This window comes from Panthera leo, chromosome C1 (genome assembly GCF_018350215.1).
Source record: "Panthera leo isolate Ple1 chromosome C1, P.leo_Ple1_pat1.1, whole genome shotgun sequence".
NCBI classification, from domain to species: Eukaryota; Metazoa; Chordata; class Mammalia; order Carnivora; family Felidae; genus Panthera; species Panthera leo.
Genome location: NC_056686.1, coordinates 71,954,414 through 71,975,255, shown reverse-complemented (window position 1 = coordinate 71,975,255; position 20,842 = coordinate 71,954,414). Strand labels below are relative to the sequence as shown.

Below are 20,842 nucleotides of genomic sequence, written 5' to 3'. Positions count from 1 at the left end.
GAACTTGGAAGCTGCCATTCCCCTTCTTACAATAAGGCAAAAGCCTAGCAAACTGAAAATCAACAATTCTTTTTAGATCAATGAGGTCAAAGGACAAACTATTGCCTGAAAACTGGAGAGACAGACAGGAGGATAGAGAGAACCAGAGCTTACCAGAAGCAGAAGCCTGTACAATTGGATGGTAGGAGCACTTTAAATTATAATTGACAAATTGCTGAAGACACAGTTTAGAGTATCTTAAGTGTTAAAAAACTAAGAGAGGCTCCTAAGAAGGCCCCACTTGTTACTGAGTTTTACCTCCAGGAGACCTGCTAGGTTCTCACTATAAAGTTCAGAGAAATGTCTATTTCTGCATCTAGCAGTGGGATGGGAAAAATAACCACTTTGAAATATACCCAGAGTTCTCTGTTCTCCTTAACAAGGCTTGCCCTCAAGGGAACCTGTTTTGTCAGAGCTAACTGTTTGGGGTTTCACCAAAGCCTACTGAACTGGGAAGAACAATTCCCAGCCCTAGCCATTTCTATTATCATAAAGCTATAGAATGCTTCTTCCCACCCCCCCACCTTAACTCACCACCACATAAATAGGGCTCCTATTTACTAGCTGAGGATTACAGCTAAAAGAACTACAGACACAAACCCTATTAAAGGTGTCTCTGGGAAAGCCTGAAGACAATGGACAAGACAAACACAATGACACTAGGAGGAAATTTATCCTCTGATACCATAGTGCAGCAAACAGTAAACACAGCCTAATTCCCAGCCAGATAACATAAAACCTTACACTAAAGACCTATTTACCTCGGGTCATTTTACATCTTACTTGGCTTTCAACAACAACAACAACAACAACAAAATACCAGGATAAAAGGGGGAAAAAACAGTCCGAAGAGACAAAGCAAGCATCATGAACAGACTCAGATATGTCAGAGACTTAGAAATTTTCAGACTGGGAATTCAAAAGTGAAGTAGAAATATATTTTCTCAGACAAGCAAAAACTGTTGGAATTTGTCACTAGTAGACCAACCTTGTAAGAAATGTTAAAAGAAGTTCTTCATAGAGAAGGAAAATTATATAGATGAGACTCTAGAAACAGAAGAAAGGAAAAGCTTTAGAAGGAATATATAAAAGTAAGATCAAGTCATTTGTTTTTCTTATTCTTAATTAATAGAACAGGTATTGGTACAAAATGGTAATTGTAACAGTGTATTTAGTCTCACATTTTATGGATAAGTATAGTGATATAGTGTTACTTGAAAATAGACTTGAATTAATTATAAATGTGCATTGCAAACTCTAGAGAAACCACTGAAAAATTTTTTAAAGAAGTATACTTGATATGGTAAAATAAGAGAGAAAATGGAATTAATTGAAATTCACAGCCGGCTAAAAAAAGGGTGGAAGACAAAACAAACAAAGAACAAGAGGAGCAAATAGAAAACAGTAACAAAGTAGGTATGAACTCAACCATGTGGAAAACCCCAACAATTGACACACATACACAAAAACCACTCCTGGAACCAATAAGCAGTTATAACAAGGTTGCAGGTGGGGCGCCTGGGTAGGTCAGTTGGTTAAGCATCCAACTCTTGATTTCGGCTCTGGTCATGATCTCACGGTTGGGACTCTGTGCTAACAGCACGGAGCCTGCTTGGGATTCTCTCTCTCTCCCTCTCTTTCTCTGTCCTTCCCCTGATCTCTCTCTATCTCTCTGATCCTCCCCTGCTGGTTCTTTTTCTCAAAATAAATAAATAAAACTTTTAAAAAAATAACAAGGTTTCAGAATACAACTTTCAAAAATACTTGAAAAAAATTTTAACTCAAAATGGATTATAGACCTAAGTTTAAAATTTATAAAACTTCTATAAGTTAACATAAGAAGAAAATCTCACTGATCTTGGATTTAACAATGACTTTTTACATATAACACCAAAAGCATTATTTGTGAATGGAAAAATTGATAAGTTGGATTTCATTAAAATTAAAAACTTCTGCTCTGTGGAAGATATATTAAGAGAATGAAAGACATGCAACACACTGGGAGAAAACATTTGCAAAATGCAGATCTGATAAGGGACTTGTATACAAAATACAGAAAGAACTCTTAAAAGTTAACAATAAGAGGGGCATCTGGGTGGCTCAGTTGGTTAAGCATCCGACTTCAGCTCAGGTCCTGATCCCACAGTTTGTGAGTTTCAGCCCCACGTTGGGCTCTGTGCTGACAGCTCAGAGCCTGGATGCTGCTTCAGACTCTGTGTCTCCTCTCTCTCCACCCTTCCCTGTCTTGTGCTCTGTCTCTCTCTTTCAAAAATAAATAAACATTTACAATTTTTTAAGTTAATAATAAAACAAACAATCCGTTTAAAAAGTAGGCAAAAGATATGAACAGTCACTACACCAAAGACATACAGATGGCAAAGAAACATATGAAAATATGCTTGTCATATGTCATTAAAGAAGTACACATTAAAACAGTGACATACTATTACATACCTATATGAATGGCTAAAATCTAAAACACTAACAATACCAAATGTTAACAAAGACGTGGAATAACCGAGTTTTCATTCATTGTTGATGGTAATACAGAATGGTACAGCAACTTTGGAACACAACTTGGCAGGTTTTTACAGAGCTAAACATATTCTTACCATTATGATCCAGCAATCATGCTCCTGAGTATTTATGAAAACAAGTGGAAAATGTAAAAAAAATTTTTTTTAATGTTTTTATTTATTTTTGAGACAGAGAGAGACAGAGCATGAGCAGGGGAGGGGCAGAGACAGAGGGAGACACAGACTCTGAAGCAGGCTCCAGGCTCTGAGCTGTCAGCACAGAGCCCAACACGGGGCTCGAACCCACAGACTGCCAGATCATGACCTGAGCCAAAGTTGGACGCTCAACTGACTGAGCCACCCAGGTGCCCCTACAAGTGGAAAATTTAATGTCCACACAAGAACCTGCACATGAATATTTATAGCAGCTTTATTTATAGTTGCCCAAGGTAGAAGCAACTGATACATCCTCAAAAGGTAAATGGATAAACAAACTGTGATACATCCATATAATGAAATATTATTCATCAATAAAAAGAAAAGAGCTACTAAGCCACAAAAAGACAGAGGGACCTTTCAAGTGCATCCTGATAAGTAAAAGAAGCCAGTCTGAAAAGTATAAATACTTTATGATTCCAACTATATGACATTCTGGAAAAGGTAAAACTACAGAGACACTAAAAAGACCAATGGTTGCCAGGTGTTGGGGGAAGAGGACCAGAGATGAATAGGGGGAAAACGGGACAATTTGGAGGCAGTGAAACTATTTTGTATCATACTGTCACAATGGAGACATGATGTACAGTTCTCAAAACTCCTATAACCTTACAACACAGAGTGAACACAGATTGTAAACTGTGGACTTCAGTTAGTAACAGTGTGTCAATCTTGGTTAATCCACTGTAACAAATACAAGATATTAATAATAGGGAAAACTGGGCAGGGGTGGTATATGGGGACTCTCTGTACTTTCTGTTTAATTTTTCTATACATCTAAAATTTCTGTAAGAAATAAAGTTTATTAGTTAAAACAAAATATTCTAGTAACATAAGCGTAGTTCTGTAATAAGGGAAAGTAGCTTATCTTGTATTCTCACCCAACCTGCTAAGAAACACTAAAACTCTAGAAACATAGGCCACAAAATAAGATCGCGGTCACTATATTTTCTAACATTATTCAAAAAGTTTTAGCTAGTGTAGTGGTATATGACACAGAAATGATAATATAAGGAAAGGAAAGCATTATTACTTAGTGAAATTTTAAAATAAGCCCCCAAAACTTGTAAAACCTAAAAACTTAATTCTGTATTTTTTAATTACTGAGATAGAGTAATATAATGGCAAGACATAAATATTTTAAAAAATAAGTTTTTCTGTGTACAAGTAATATAATAGAAAAAATATCCCACTGTATATAGAAACAAAACACAATACATAAGGATAAACTTAATGATAGTTGGATGGGGCACATATGAAGAAAACTTCAAAAATTCATTAAGAGACCCAAAAACAGACTTAAGTAGAAAGTCAAATTATTACCTAACTAAAAGATTGACGATTTTTAAAATTAATGTATTAGGGATGCGTAGGTAGCTCAGTCAGTTAAGCCTCTCTCTCTCAAAATAAATAAATAAACTTTAATTTTAAAAAGCTTAAAAGAAATAATATAGAATAATTAAATGGAAATAGATGTTTTCATCTTAATTGTGATGGAAAGAGTCTTAAAAGATTAACAGATTTAACAGTGATCACACTTAGTGGGAAAAAAGTTATCTTTAACAATATATTTTTTAAACTTATTTATTTATTTTGAGAGAGAGTATGTGCACGAGAAGGGGAGGGGCCAAGAGAGAGGGAGAGAGAGAATCAGAGACCGACATGGGGTTTGAAGCCACAAACTGTGAGATCATGACCTGAGTCAAAATAAGAGTCAGATGCTTAACCAAATGAGCCACCCAGGCACCCTAATAATATATTTTAAAAATAAAATGATAAACTACACACTGGGCAGACGTTAACAATAAAATAGGATGCCTGAAAGTCTGTGTCCACAACACATAAAAAACTCATACAAATTTTATAAATGACTCCAAAAATACATAGGCAAAAGACATGATTAAGTAATACATAGATTATTACAGATAGCTGATAAACAAATAACAGAAATGATATTCAGCCTTGCTAATACACATTTTAAGATAAGAGGTTGTCCATCAAATTAAAGAAGAATTTAAAAATGAATATTCTGTGTTGGCATGAATTCAATGAAATAGATTTTACTTTTATGTATTTCTTGTGAAAAGTTAGTTATTGCAACCTTTCCGGAAATGTACTTGACTTTGTGACTAAATAATGGTACATTTCAGACTCTCTTCTAAGGGAGAATATTCAGAATACACACAAAGACATCTGCACAGACATGTTTCTCTCAGCATCTTTATAACAGTGTAGAAATACATTCTGAGGAGAATTCATAAATTTTAAAATATTATACATAATATTTAATGAGCCATAAATGAAAAACATCATTGACCTCTTAATACCTTTAATGGCTTATGCAACCTTACAACCCTAGCCTTCAAATATTTATCTCAGCTATTTGACAATATCACCTGATGTTACAGGTCCTAACATTCACTGATAAATAGTCTAACATGCATATAATAAATCTAGTAAAGTAATATTTACTGTAAAGGAGATATAGAAACAATATAAATGTCTGTTATTAAGAAAATGACTAGATTACAGTACTATAGAATATGAGATGAATGGATATTATGTATCTGTTGAACAAGTTGTTATGAAGTATTTACAACAACATGATAAAATATTTATATTCAAAATAGAATCTTAAGCATAAAACAGATAATTACATTATTTATAAGTATGCCCCCACAATAGAGCTAGAAGGAAATATGCGAGAATATTTACAGTGTAACCTCTGAATGGTAGATATACTTAATATATACTTAATCTGGGTTTTTTTTTTGGTACTTGCCATACTTTTTAAATGTTAAAATTAACATTACTGACTGTAACAATTAAGAAAACAGTTGAAAACAACCAATGATAGCACATTTTTTCCTTCCCATTACTACACTTTTTTTTAAAGTGAGGTGTTCACAAAATTGTTAGGGAGCATAATCTCATAGAAAATTTTAACTATCTTTTCTTAATCTAAGGAAACAGCTTCTTTGAGCTTTCTAAAAAGGTCAAAAACTGCAAGTAGCTTCTTTGGATGGCTGGAGAAATAGCATTATATTGTAGTTGCTAAATAAGTATTAATCTAAAATAATTCTAGCCAGTGAAATGGTTTCCACACATCTTTAAGTTCAGCAATCCAATGTTTATGCAGTAAACTATTCAATATTTGTTTACTTAAAATTATATTATTCAATATTACAGTGACCAAGATTCCCAAGAAGGCCCCAACATGCATTTATTGCACCTTAGTGATTATCTCATATGGGTAAACACTATTACATCTGTTCATGTGAAACAGAGATATTGTTGAACTGGACTCACTCAATACCATATAAGCTACAACATATTTTTATTTCATTGGAAGTCATATATTTGCTTCTTTAAAAATGCTATTTTTTTGTCACATATTTGTCAGGAATATTCAGTAGAAATATCATTGTCATATCCACTAAATAAGGTAACTTTTGAAAACCCTTAGCATATTTCATACTTATTAGGTGCTTGATAAATGTTTATTGAAGAGATGAGTGAATTAGGGAATGAAAGGTACTGTCCTTTCTTTCTTTTTCTTTTGAATGCAAACATAGCCTAATACTATTCACATACACATAACATACACACACACACACACACACACACACACACACACATGCACACAAATCAACTATAAAGTTATAATTTTTTATACAAAAGTAAAGTAATACATTGTTAAAGGAATTATGTATTCTATTACATATGATATATTATAAATTACATATTTAGATGCATATGTTAATTGAAATACAGAGTAACTCTGATTCTCAGATCTTAAATTTTATCTTAATATAGGGACCACGAGGATTGCCAGGTGATGCTGGACCTCCTGGAGAAACGGGTGCTGAGGTAATTTTTTTGTGCCTCTTTCTTGTTATTTCACTAGTACTCAGTACTTTTTATAAGACTCCTCAAGGTAAAGTTGATACATTAAGTATATATTTAAAGAATAATTCTGTAGTGTTGTGTTTCATATTCAGAAAACAAAGCCTAAAATTCCATTAAAGGTAGGGATGACCGTTGTGTGAACCTAATTTTATACACATAAAGTTCTCTCTCTTTTTTAAGTTTTTATTTAAATTCCAGTTAACATACAGTGTAATATTAGTTTCAAGTGAACAATATAGTGATTCAACACAGATAACACCTTGTGCTCATCCTAACAGGTGCACTTCTTAATCCACATCACCTGTTTAACCCATATCCCCACCCACCTCCCCTCTGGTAACCATCAGTTTTTTCTCTATAGTTAAGAGTCTGTTTCTTGGTTTTCCTCTCTCCTTTTTCCCCTGTGAACATTTGTTTTGTTTCTTAAATTCCACATATGAGTCAAATCATATGGTATTTGTCTTTCTCTGACTTATTTTGTTTAGCTTAATACTCTCTACCTCCATCCATGTCATTTCAAATGGCAAGATTTCATTCTTTTTTGATGGATGAGTAATATTCCATGGTATGTATACACACACACACACACACACACACACCACATCTTCCTTATCCATTCATCAGTAGATGGACATTTGGTCTCTTTCTAAAATTTGGCTATTATTGATAATGCTGCTATAAACATCAGGGTACATATATCCCTTTGAATTAGTGTTTTTTGTATTCTTAGGGTAAATACCTAGTAGTGCAATTGCTGGATGATAGGGTACTTCTATTTTTAATTTTTTGAGGAAACCCCACCACAGTGACTGCAACAGTTTGTGTTCCCAACAACAGTGTAAGAGGGCTCCCCTTTCTCTGCATCCTCGCCAACACCTGTTATTTCTTGTTTTACTAATTTTAGCCATTCTGACTGGTGTGAGGTGACATCTCATTGTAGTTTTGATTTGTATTTCCCCGATGATGAGTGATGTTGAGCATCATTTCATGTGTCTGTTGGCCAACTATTCATGTCTTCTGCCCATTTTTAATTGGATTATTGGTTTTTGGTATTGAGTTGTATAAGTTCTTTATAAATTTTGGATATTAACCCCTTATCAAATATACCATTTGTAAATATCTTCTCCAATTCATTAGGTTGCCTTTTTGTTTCATTTTATCTTATGGGCTGTGTTAAATCATTGTAAGGTATAAGCAGGGCAGTGATAAAGTCAGATTTATATCTTTGGAAGATAATTCCAGCAGCTGCTTAGAGGATATATTTGAGAAGACAAGAGTGAAGCCATGTATACCTACTAAAGGGCCTTTGCATTCAACCAGGCAAGAAATGATGGACTTCTGAACTAAAGTAGTAAGTATAGAAAAGGAAAGAAGTGGATGGATTTGAGAAATTCTGCATTTGTAGAAATTCATATTTGTAGAAATTCATATTTGTAGAATATGGGAAGTAAAGGGAAAAGAGGAGTGAAAAATTATTCCCAGATTTCTAGGCTGTGCAACAGGATGGATGGCAATACCTTTCCTGAGATCAGAGAAGATTATCAGGGAGATGGGGATCATCATCTACTAATCCGCCCAAGGTTAAGAATTAGTAGAGCCTGGCTTTGAATACACATCTGACTCAAAAACTAATGCTGATAACCTATACTATGCCACATCCTCTGAGCCTAAAGAAAGCTGAGAAAAGTCATACCTAATAACTTGAGGTTTTTTTTAACAGAGTAGGAGACATAATTTCTGTTGTGATAAGAAGTAGGGGTTGAGTAGGTCAGTTGAGGGAAATTTGCTGGTTTAGAATAATGGTTGAGGATAATGGGAGAGGGAAATGACTATAAGCAAGTGAAAGGGCAGATATATCTTACTAAAAGTCAAGCTTTTAGAAGGAAACTATGAATTTGCATTATATTAATGATAATTATAATAGCCCACAATTATGGAGCATTTTCTATGTGCCTAGTAGAACTTGTGTGCTTTGCTGTATTAATGGATTCTCATAACACCCTATGAGATAGATACTATGACATAAAAGATAGTTTAAGCTCTAATAGTTCTATGAAAGAGTATCACCCATGGATCAGAACTACTGAGGAATCACTGAAAGGTAGAAAGGAAACAGAAAGCTTTTGGTCAAGATAGTGTTGTGAGTGAATGCTTTAAACTACCTCTCTATTCCAAAAACATGGGAATTACAAAATACATATGTATGTGTTTGTAATTATACATACACACATATACATACATACACGTGAAAGAGAGAGAAGAAGAAGGTAGAACAAGGAAGGGGAGTGGGGAGGGTATCTTTAATATACTCAAAACAAGATAAACATCCCTGAAGCATCTCTGAAACAAAAAACAATACAATAGCAATTATAGGAGCTCCAGGTCTACAGATAGCCAGAGGTTGTAAGAAGTTTACGTTTTCAAGGTAAAAGGAGCCAAGTGCTTCCCAACTGGACCCACCCATGAAAGGAAAGTGGAAAATATACCATAAACATCTTTCATAATGTGAATTAACTCATATCACCTTTGTGTGATTTTTTTTTTATTCTTTATTTTTGAGAGAGAGATAGCTAGACAGAGTGCGACTGGGGGAGGAACAGAGAGAGAGGAAGACACAGAATCCAAAGCAGGCTCCAGGCTCTCAACTGTCCACACAGAGCCCAACATGGGGTTTGAACTCATGAACCACAAGATCATGACCTGAGCCAAAGTCGGACACTTAACCGATTGAGCCACCCAGGCGCCCCTGTGTGATATTTTTTATAAAATGAATAAAGAAAACTGAAATTTTTAAAGGGAATGTGCTCCAAAGGGCTCAACAGAAATGGATGGAAGAGTAAAAAGTGAAAAAACAGAGAATATTATGTAAGAATATGAGGGTAGAAAATTAGAAGAGGAAATGGGAAGTGATTTCTCTTTGACCAAGGATTAAAATATGAGGACCAAGGATTAAAATATGAGAGGAAGAATTTGAAGAAACTGGTCTTAAAAGTTCTAACTTAGGTGATGTCGTCTTACCACTTGAACTATTAAAAGGTCCCAGAATTATCTGGTCTTATGCGATGATGTTTATAAAGTAACAGCAAAATACTTTCCTGAACATAGGTATCTCACCCTTGGGCTAAAAACTACTACCATCTTCTTATAAGGTTGTTATTGCCATTGCAACTGGTGAAGGAATATATCCAGACAATGTGTCAAATCTTCTCTTCTAGGGCCCTTCAGGTATTGAGGGAGAAGCAGGTCTGCAAGGTGAACCAGGTGCAAAGGTAACCTTTCTAAATAGTAAAAGGAATGGTCTCTAAACTTTCAATACTGAATCCCCTATGTTTGCCACATTTTGACAAATACCCATAATTCTCAAAGCAAGTGAAGGATAGCAGATAAAAATGGGAAGTGTTCTCAAGTAAGTCAGAAAAAATATTTGTCAGAAAAAAGTATCTATCTATCTATCTATCTATCTATCTATCTATCTACCTATACTGTGTGTGTGTGTGTGTGTGTGTGTGTGTGTGTGTGTGTGTGTGTGTGTAAGAGAGAGAGAAGAAATAGAAATGATAAAGCTAGTGGGGCAAAATATTATCAAAAAATTAATCCAGGAAAAAGAAAAAACTGGGAAGTGTTTTAAAACTCCTATCCTCATGATATGCCTTCCATAATTATTAGACATGTTGTTTTAGTAGAAAAAAAGTTTAATCTTTCCCTTTGTTTCTTCAGGGAAATGCTGGACCTACAGGCAATGTTGGAGTTGCTGGAGAACCAGGGTTACGGGTAAATATCTAAACCTTTCTGGTGCATAAAAGAAAACATTTGTCCTTATTTCATATTTCTATAGCTGCATGCAAAACCCTGCCCACATTGTATTAGTAGTGTTTGGAGTCCTAAACTCATACATCCTTTTCTTGGTATTGGGTATACTCTGCAGAATGCTTTACACATATTCAGAGTCACTGTGATTGTCACTACTGTTACCTTAAGAAGAAATTCACAGGGGCACCTGGGTGGCTCAGTCGGTTGAGCATCCAACTCTTGATCTCAGCTTAGATCGTAATCTCATGGTTCGTGGGATCAAGCCCCTCAATGGGCTCTGTGCTGAGCATGGAGCCTGTTTGGGATTCTCTCTCTCCCTCTCCTCTGCCTGTGTCTCAAAATAAGTAAATAAACATTTAAAATATAAACTTAAAAAAAAGAAGAAATTCACAAATAATAGTAATCAACTCTCAGGATATTCCCTGACGTAACAGGGCAAAAAATGATCACAATCTATGTTTAAAAAAATTCTAGAGTCACACAAAGTTATCAAGATTTGAGGAAAAAATTGTAAAGAAGTATAATTGGATAGCTTAGAGAAGTTATTCTACTATAGACAGCCTTTAAGCTGTGGTAAGTTTTTCCCAAGATAATTTTAAGAGACATTCGCATACTAAAAGACAAAGTAGGGAGATATATCTTACACCCGGTGTCTTTTTCATTTTCACTTTATTTGCAGAGGGTTGGGTAATGGAAGTGTCAGTGGTGGGAGCAATGGGGCAACTGTAAAGATGCACTAATTAACTTACTTTTAAATATTTCAGGTAACAAAAGAGCCAGTACTACTTTAATAGCTTCATAGAGTATGGCTATACTTCTCTGTGAAGTTCTCTATCTAAGAAGACAGCTTCTTGATGTACCAGGGCCTTTATTGTTGCATCTCCCCTGTAAAAGAGAAAATACAGACCATAAAAATCTGGTACACTGATTTTAACTAAATTAAGTCATATTAATCCATTTAATTCAGTACAGGAAGGTACTACAACTTTAAGAGCTGTAGTATTTACAGTCTTTGAATTCAGGAACACAGGTCTAGCTATATAAATTTTCAGAGATACAAACGAATACATATTTCTCTTAAATATCTAAAAAATAACATTCTGGAACCATCTTTTTTTGAATTTATAATACTGACTCTTTAAATCATCTTCAGAGCTATTCCAAGCAAATTATATCAAGCTTATTATACTGACAAATAACCCTTATAAATAAAGAAGTAGGAATAAACGTACAAAAACCTGCTACTTTCTATAGATATCAGGAGAAAAAAGAAGTTAAGGTGAATGATTTAGCAAAACAATAAATCTTACTGTTTTTGCTACACAATAGGGTGAACCAGGAGCACCTGGAGAAGAAGGTCTCCAAGGAAAAGATGGATTAAAGGTAAATTATACTTTCTCACTATGTATAAGTAGATTTTTTATGAAATCTTTAAAATATTACATAATTACATAATTACTTTTATGTTCTAAACAAAAATCTGCTTATTGTGTGATGTAATTATTGTGTTGCTCTCCCTTTCTTAAAAATTTCTACTGGGTTACAGGGAAACCCAGGAGGAAGGGGTCTTCCTGGAGAAGATGGAGAAAAAGGAGAGACGGGCTTACCAGGGGCTTCAGGACCCTTGGGTGGACCAGGTCTGATGGGTCCTCCGGTGAGTAGTGCTGGGTTCATTTTTGAGTACTCAGTAAATTCAGTCCCCTACATCTACACACACACACACACACACACACACACACACACACACACACTGACACACACACACACAGACACAAACACAGATACATTCTGATTACCTTATACGTCCATTGGGTAATTGAAAGTGTGGAACTGTGACTTGAAAGACGGCCAAACCAGGGACTGATTATCAGCCTACTTAATATCCAAGGAAGAAAGACACTTTTTCCATGTGACACACAAGTCCTTGAAGTTTTTTTCTCCCACTTTGAGATATAATTAACAAGTAACATTGTGTACAATGTTATGTATGTGTACAATGTATGTATGTATGTATGTGTATGTATGTGTACAATGTGATGATTTGATACACATATATACATATACATATATATGCATATATATAAATGATTACCAAATAGAATTAGTTAATACATCCACCATTTCACATTTGCTCTCTTAACAACTTTCAAATATATAATATTGTGAAGTAGTCACCACATTGTATATTAGATCTCTATGGGTTATTTATTTTATAAGTGGAAGCTTGTACCCATTGACTATTTCCCCATCTGTCCACTACTGGCAACAATCATCAATGTACTCTGTTTCAATGATTTCAGTTTTTTGTAGATAATACACATATATTGTACATACATATATAAGATCATATAGTATTTTTTTTCCTCTGCGCATAACAATGCCTTCTAGGTCCATTCATGTTGTTGCACATGTCAGAATTTCCTTCTTTTTGTGGTTGAACAATATTCCATTGTGTATATAAACCACAATACTATATATATATATATATATATATATATATATATATATACACCCCATATTTATATATATGTATATACATATATATGGTCAACTTACATTTGAAAAAAATGGTGTGTATATATATATATATATGTATACACACCCACTATATATATATATATATATATATATATATATATATCAACTTACATTTGAAAAAAATGGTGTGTGTGTGTATATATATATGTATACACACCCACTATATATATATATACACACATATATATGTATACATATATACGTATATATATATGTATACACACACATATATATACACATATATACATATATATATATGTATACACACACACACTATATATATATACACACACATATATATATATGTATATATATATATGTGTATATATATATATATGTGTGTGTATATATATATAGTGTGTGTGTGTATACATATATATATATGTATATATATATATACACATACATATACACCATTTTTTTCAAATGTAAGTTGACCATATATGCATGCATTTATTTCTGGGTTCTCTATTTTTTTTCATTAATCTATATGTCTGTTTTAATGGCAGTATCATACTGTTTTGATTAGTATATATAGTTTGAAATTAATAGGTGTGATACCTCCAGCTTTATTTTTCTTTCTCAATGTTGTTTTGGTTATTTGGAGTATTTTGTGGTTCCAGGCAAATTTTAGGATTTTTTCTGTTCCTGTAAAGCATGCAGCTGTTATCTTGAAAGGAATTACATTGCATCTGTAGATGGTTTGGGGTAATATGGACATTTTGAAAATATTAATTATTCCTACCTATGAACATGATATATCTCTCCATTTATGTGTCTTCAGTTTCTTTCATGAATGTCTTATAGTTTTCACTGCATAGATATTTCACTTCCTTGGTTATATTTATTCCTAAGTATTTTATTATTTTTGATGCTATTATAAATAGGAATGTTTTATTTCTTTTTTAGATATATATTGTTAGTGTATAGAAACATGACTGGGTTTTATAGGTGATTTTGTATATTGTTTTTCTGAAGTCATTTATTAATTTTAACAGTTCTTTTGTGGAGTCTTTAGGGTTTTCTCTATATGAAGATAATGTATATCTTCAGGGACAGTTTTATTCCTCTCAAATTTGAATGCCTTTTATTTCTTTTTCTTGCCTAATTTCTCTGGGTAGGATTTCTAGTACTATGTTGAATAGAAATGGTGAGAGTGGGCACCTTGGTCTCTTGTTGCTGATCTTAGAGGAAAAGTTTTTAATCTTTCACTGTTGAACATGATATTAGTAGTGGGTTTGTCATATATAACCTTTATTATGTTGAAGTTTGTTCCCCCCATTCCTGCTTTGTTGAAAGTTTTCATCATGAAAGGTTATTGAATTTTGCCAAGTACTCTTTCTGCATCTATTGAGATAATCATATGGTTTTCTTTAATTCTCCGAGTAGGGTTTATCACATTGATTGATTTGTAGACAAACAATCCTTGCATTCCTGGAATAAATCCCACTGGATCATGGTGTATGATCCTTTTAATGTGCTGAATTTAATTTGCTACTATTCTGTTGAGAATTTTTACATCTATATTCATTAGGGATATTGGGCTGTGCTTTTATTTTCTTATAATATCCTTATCTGGCTTTAGTATCAAAGTAATGTAGACATGAGCTTGGGTGTATTTTCTCCTCTTCAAAATTTTGAAAGAATTTGAGAAATATTATCATTAATTTGTCTTTAAATGTTTGGTGGAATTCATCAGCAAAATCTATTTTTCTTTGTTGAGAGGTTTTTCATTACTGATTCAGTCTCTTTATTCATTATTGGTCTATTAAAATTTTCTATTTCTTCATGATTCAGTCTTGGTAAGTACTATGTTTCTAGGAATTTATCCATTTCTTCTAAGTTGTCCAATTTGTTGACAAATAATTGTATCTGAATAGTCTCTTATGAACTTTAGTCTTTCTGTAGTATAATGTCTCACTTATAATGTCTTCTCTTTCATTTCTGTGCTTGAGGCCTTTCTGTGTTAGTGAGTCTAGCTAAAAGTTTGTCAATTTTGTTTATCATTTTAAGAAACCGACTACAGTAAAACCTTGGTTTGCAAGCATAGTTTGTTCTGGAAACATGCTTGTAATGCAAAACACTTGTATATTAAAGCAAATCTCCCCATAAGAAATAATGGAAACTCAGATGATTTGTTTCACAATCCAAAATTATTCATATAAAAATGATTATAATACTATAATATAATACAAAATATTAAAGAAAATACAAAATATTAAGAAAAATAAGCAAATTAGCCTGCACTGACCTTTGAAAACCTTCGTGGCTGGTGTGAGGGAGACAAGAGAGAGGAGGGTTATTGTGTAGGATGACTTTCACTATCACTAACAGAATCACTACTGTCTATTGGTTCAATTGAATCTTTTTCTTTCCATGAAACTTTAACAGGAACCTATCCAATGACCTAGAATGAAGCAAAGCATTCCTAAGCTTACTCTTGTGTGGAAAAGCAAAGGACTGTCAATAGGTCCTTTGAAGTGACAAAAAATATACTAGTACCATTTGTGCGTACCTTCCAGTGTTTTGAAAAATCACTGATTTCTGCCAAACACCACACGGCCTGTGACTGAGCATCCAAGCATGGAAGATGATCACCCACAATCCCTCAGTGACAGAGAGAAAGAACTGTTGGCTCAGTTGTTATCATGTCATGTTCAGTGTCATGATAACTCATATTTCAAGGCATCGCTCATTTATCAAGTTAAAACTTATTAGACATGTGGGCTCATTTTGCAGAACACTCGCAGAACAAGTTACAATATACGAAGCAATCCAAGATTTTACAGTATTACTTTTGTTAATCTTTTCTATAACTTTTCTGTTTTCTATTTCACTTCCTTTTTGCTCTAATCTTCATCACTTCTTCTGCTAACTTTGGCTTTAGTTTGCTCTTTTTTTCCTACTTCTTTGAGGTGTAACGTTAAGTTACTTATTTGAGATCTTTCTCCTTTTTTTAATGTAGGCTTTTATCACTGCAAACTCCCCACTTAGAACTGCTTTTGCTGCATTCCATAAATTTTGCTATGTTGTGTGTCTATTTTTGTTTGTCTAACGATTTTTTTATTTCCCTTTTGCTTTCTTCTTTCATCCATTGTTTGTTGAGGAATATGCTTTTTAATTTCTACGTATTTGTGAATTTTCCAGCTCTCTTCCTATTGTTGATTTCTAGTTTGATACCATTGTGGTTAAAAAGATGCTTGATATAATTTCTATTTTCCTAAGTTTGTTGAGACTTGCATTGTGACCTTATATATGATCTGTCCTTGAAAATATTTCATGTAGGCTTAAAAAGAATGTATATTCTGCTGCTGTTAGATGGAATAGTCTATATATGTCTGTTAGGTATATTTGGTTTATAGTGTTATTCAAATCCATTGTTGTCTTATTGATTCTCTGCCTGGATGATGTAACCATTTTAGAGAGTAGGCTATTAAAGTCTCCCAACTATTATTATGTTGCTTTGTATTTCTTCTTTTATTTCTGTTAGTATTTGCTTTATGTATTTAAAAGCTCCAATGTTTGGTGCACAAATACTTATAATTATATATTATTTATTATCATTATGTAATGACCTTCTTTTTCTCTTATGATTAGTTAGCTTACAGTCTACTTTGTCTAATGTTAGCGTAAGTATCCCTGCTTTCTCTTGGTTACCCTTGTTTCTTTTTCTTGAAGTATCTTTTTCCATTTCTTCACTCTGTCTTTGTGTGTCCTTAAAGTTTAAGTGTCACTTGCAGGCAGTATATAGGTCACTCTTGTCTTTTTATCCATGCAGCTATTCTGTATTTTTTGATTAGTGGATTTAATACATTTACAATTAAAGTAATTTTTGATAAGGTCTTCCTATTGACATTTAATTAATTGCTGACTGTTTTATAGATCATTTCTTCCTCGTTTTCTCCCTTATTGTCTTACTTTGTGATTTTATGACTTTTTTGTAGCAGTGTGACTTAATCTTTTATTAAAATTTGTGTATCGACCACACTCTTCCTTTGTGGCTTACATAAAATATCTTATAGCATCCTATTTTAAGCAGGTAACAACTGCAATAGTATACAGAAACTTTATACTTTTACTTCTTCTCCCCTCTTCACATTTCAGGTCATTAATGTTACAATTGACATCTTTTTATATTATGTATACAGTAACAAATTATTTTAGTTATTTTAGTTTAATATGTTTGTTTTTGAACTTTTTAACTAGAGTTATAAGTGATTTATGCACCATCATTACAATATTAGAGAATCTGGCTTTGAATATGTATATATATTTATATCTGTTGGTGAGTTTTACACATTCATGTTTTTATGACATTAATTATATTTTTTTATTTGAGCTTGAAAAGTGCCCTTTAGTATTTCTTGTAAGACAGTCTTAGTGGTGATGAACTCATAAGCTTTTGTTTTGGAGGAACAGTCCTTACCACATCTTCATTTCTGAAAGACAGCTTTACTGGGTATAGTATTCTTGGTTGACTTTTTTTTTCCTTTCAGTATTTTGAAGCAAATTTTTGACTTTTTACTACCTGCAGTTTCTGCTGAAAGATGTACTTATAGTCATATGGAGGCTCTCTTTTGTGACAAGTCAATTTTCTCTTGCTGCTCCCCAAATTCTCTTTGTCTTTGACTTTTTATAATTTAATTATGATGTGTCTCAAAGTAATTCTTTTTAGATGCAACTTATTTGGGATCCTTTAGGCCTCAAGAACCTGGATATCCATTTCTCTCCCCACGTTTGAGACATTTTCAGCCATTATATCTTCAAATAGACTTTCTGGTCCTTTTTCTTCTCCTTCTGGTCTCATCACAATGCACGCACGTATTAGTTTACTTGATGCTATCTCATAAGTACCTTAGACTTTCTTCACTTTGTTTTGTTTGTTTTGCTTTTTTCATTTTACTCCTCTGGGTGACTTCAAACAACTTATTGAGTTCACTGCTACTGCTTGGTTCAGTCTACTGCTGAAGCTCTCTATTGAATTCTTTAGTTCAGTCATTGTATTGTTCATCTCTAGGATTTTTATTTTATTTATTTTTATGGTTTCTATTTCTTTGTTGAATTTCTCATTTTGTTCATGCATTGTTTTTCTAATTTTACTTGTCTGTTTGTGTGTTCTTATAGTTCTTATAGTTCACTGTACTTCTTTAAGAGGATTACTCTGAATTATTTGTCAGAAAGTCCATGGAATTCCATTACTTTCATATCAGTTATTGAAGTTTTATTAGTTTCCTTTGGTGTTGTCACTTGATTCTTTATGATCCTTGTATCCTTGCACTGGTATCGGCACATTTGAGTAAGTAGTCTCTCTTCCAGACATTAGAGGTTCATTTTGGCAGGGAAAGTCCTTCACCAGTCTGCTTTGCTTGGGATACTGGACTAGTTAACTGCTAGAATTTGTGGTAGGTACAGCTTGCCACTGGGGTCTCCAGTTGTGCAAGGTCCCTACCCACGTTCTGAAGTTGGGGGAGGGTTGTCACTGGCTGTTCTCTGCAGCTAAGTGAGCCTGCTGTCTTGAACTTCATGTTCAAGTGAGGCCAGTGAATAGGCACCCTAGTTGGGTAGGGATGCTGATAGGGTGAGATCTTAGGCTGTATTGCCTGGCAAGGCAATGCCTCTGATTGGACTCTGTATTTAGGCAAGGTCTCATCTTGTGCATCCTAACTGGATAGTGCTACTGGCTGCACTCCATTTTCATGAGACAACAAGCATGGTTTCACAGTGGGACAGACCCACAGGCTATGTCCCAATTTTGTGCAGAGTCGCAGACTGTGCTTCATGATTACCTAGGCCACTGGCTGTGCCTCTGTGTTGCTTAAGGTCACTTGCCTGGCTTTCTGGTCAAGTGGGGCCTCCAGCTAAATCTCAGTGTTGGTTGAGGCTGGAGACTATATGCTTCATGGGTGGCATTACTCTTGAGCTCTTTTGTTGGGTGGGGCTGAAGTCTATGCTTTGTGATTGGGCAGGACCACTTGCTGGGCTTCTTGCCTATCCACGGTTACAAGCTGTGCCTAGTAACTGGACAGGGCCATTAACTATATTTTGCTGCTGAGTAGAGATGTTGGCTGGACTTTACAGCTGGGCAGTACTTTAAGCTGAGTTCCAAGACTGTCTGGGGCCACTGTTCAGATTCTCTGGTCATGCCCAACATTTTGATGGGGCTGCTGGTTTGGCTGCCTGTCTGAGTAGGGCTATAGTATGGATTCCACAAATGCCCAAATTCTATGGCCAGGCAATCCTGGTTGAGTGAGATGGGAGTATATGCTTAGCTGTTGGGCAAGGTTTCAGGTTTGCTTCCCTGACTACTCAGGGACATATAATGGGCTCCACAGCAAGTATGACCCTTTGGCTGGGGACCCAAATAATACAGAACACTTCAGCCAAGATCTCTGACCAGACAGAGCCACAAACTCAGCTCTGCAGATGTGCAGAATCACTGACTTGGATCTCTGCTCAGGTGCTACTGCAATCAAGAATGCAGTCCACCAAGATCTGGTGCAGGATGCTGTAATCCTTGCCTCTCTTCTCTGTCTCTATCTGATCCTTAGTAGTCAAGTCTGCAGTCTTTCCCAATGATCCCCATGAGGTGAAACCTTATTGGGCTACCTTGGAAATATTCTACAATACTGGGGGAGCTAAATGTGCATTTTGGATTTTTCTTTTCCTCACTGGAGAAACTATAAGCCAAGGGAGCCACTTGATGCAGTACTCTGCTGCTCTGAGGAAAGGACAATACAATCAAAGTGAAATCTTTACTCTTACCTTTCTGCTTGGTCCTTCTGTATCCCTGTGATCTAGGAGAGTGCCTCAGCCTCACCCTCAGGTTCTGGGATTTTCACAATGGTGGGTCTTTTATATGGATACTAGCTACTTGGTCTTCTTCTGAGGATGGCTGAATTCAGGAATGACTTATGTGACTATCCTGACGATGTCACCTCAGCTATGGAAATTCTGTCATAAAGCATTTGAAGGGGAACATTTTGTGTTATCTCAAACTTAGTTTGATTGACTATTTCTGATTTTTATTCATCGAGCTGACATTATTCCGGTAGAGGAATGTCCTAACTCTAGAATGCCATAAGAAGTCCTTTGCAGGCATAATTTAAACTATCAGAATCTGATATAAAATTGTAGTATTACTTCAAGGGAAATTCTAAATGTATTGGACAGATTCTCTCACCACAGAGCCAGTAGAAGATGTAAATAAATAATGAGAACAGCTTTTTTCTTGCTTAAATCCTTAATTTATGATATTTGTTACATCTTCTAGATAAGGCCTCTCTGGACATTTTGTCTTTTTACTTTACTGTCCCCTCGTCTTTATCTCACATGTTTAAACATGTGTTCTCCTCCCAAGATTATTCTCTCTTTACTTTTCTAAGTATTCTTGCCTTTGAAGATATTCTCATATCTTGGGAGTCATTACTTATGACCCTACCATAAAATGATTTCTCTTTTTGCCATACCCTAGGGGTCTTATTTAGCCTTTTAAAGATATTTCCTGCCCCTAGTAATCTCAATTACATCTCCAAGAACTAAGAAGAAGCCCTATCTAGAAGAATACAACAAATACCATAAATTAAGCACAAACTGGCTACCTTGCCATTCATATCATTTACCCATAATTATAATTCCTTTAGTATCTATTAAAATAATGCGATCTCACCTCTTCTGCAAAATAATAGATAATTATACCAATGTATTTCAAAGTGACATTTGAAGTTTGAGGATGAATCAGAAATGTCTCCTGTTTTTTAGCAATTGACAAGTTGAGTCTTTCTTCCCTCTGGTTTTACATAAGTGGTAAAGTGTCC

The 20,842-nt window shown here is 34.4% G+C and overlaps 1 protein-coding gene across 1 annotated transcript in view; it reads left to right on the top strand.

Annotated features, from left to right (window-relative positions):
- COL24A1 (collagen type XXIV alpha 1 chain) overlaps nucleotides 1-20,842 on the top strand; it is a 404,395-nt gene that overhangs the window by 272,498 nt on the left and 111,055 nt on the right. The window contains exons 33-37 of the mRNA XM_042952735.1: nucleotides 6,588-6,641; nucleotides 9,896-9,949; nucleotides 10,398-10,451; nucleotides 11,820-11,873; nucleotides 12,037-12,144. Coding sequence (XP_042808669.1) covers nucleotides 6,588-6,641; nucleotides 9,896-9,949; nucleotides 10,398-10,451; nucleotides 11,820-11,873; nucleotides 12,037-12,144 — 324 coding nt within the window. The remainder of the gene's footprint in view (nucleotides 1-6,587; nucleotides 6,642-9,895; nucleotides 9,950-10,397; nucleotides 10,452-11,819; nucleotides 11,874-12,036; nucleotides 12,145-20,842) is intronic.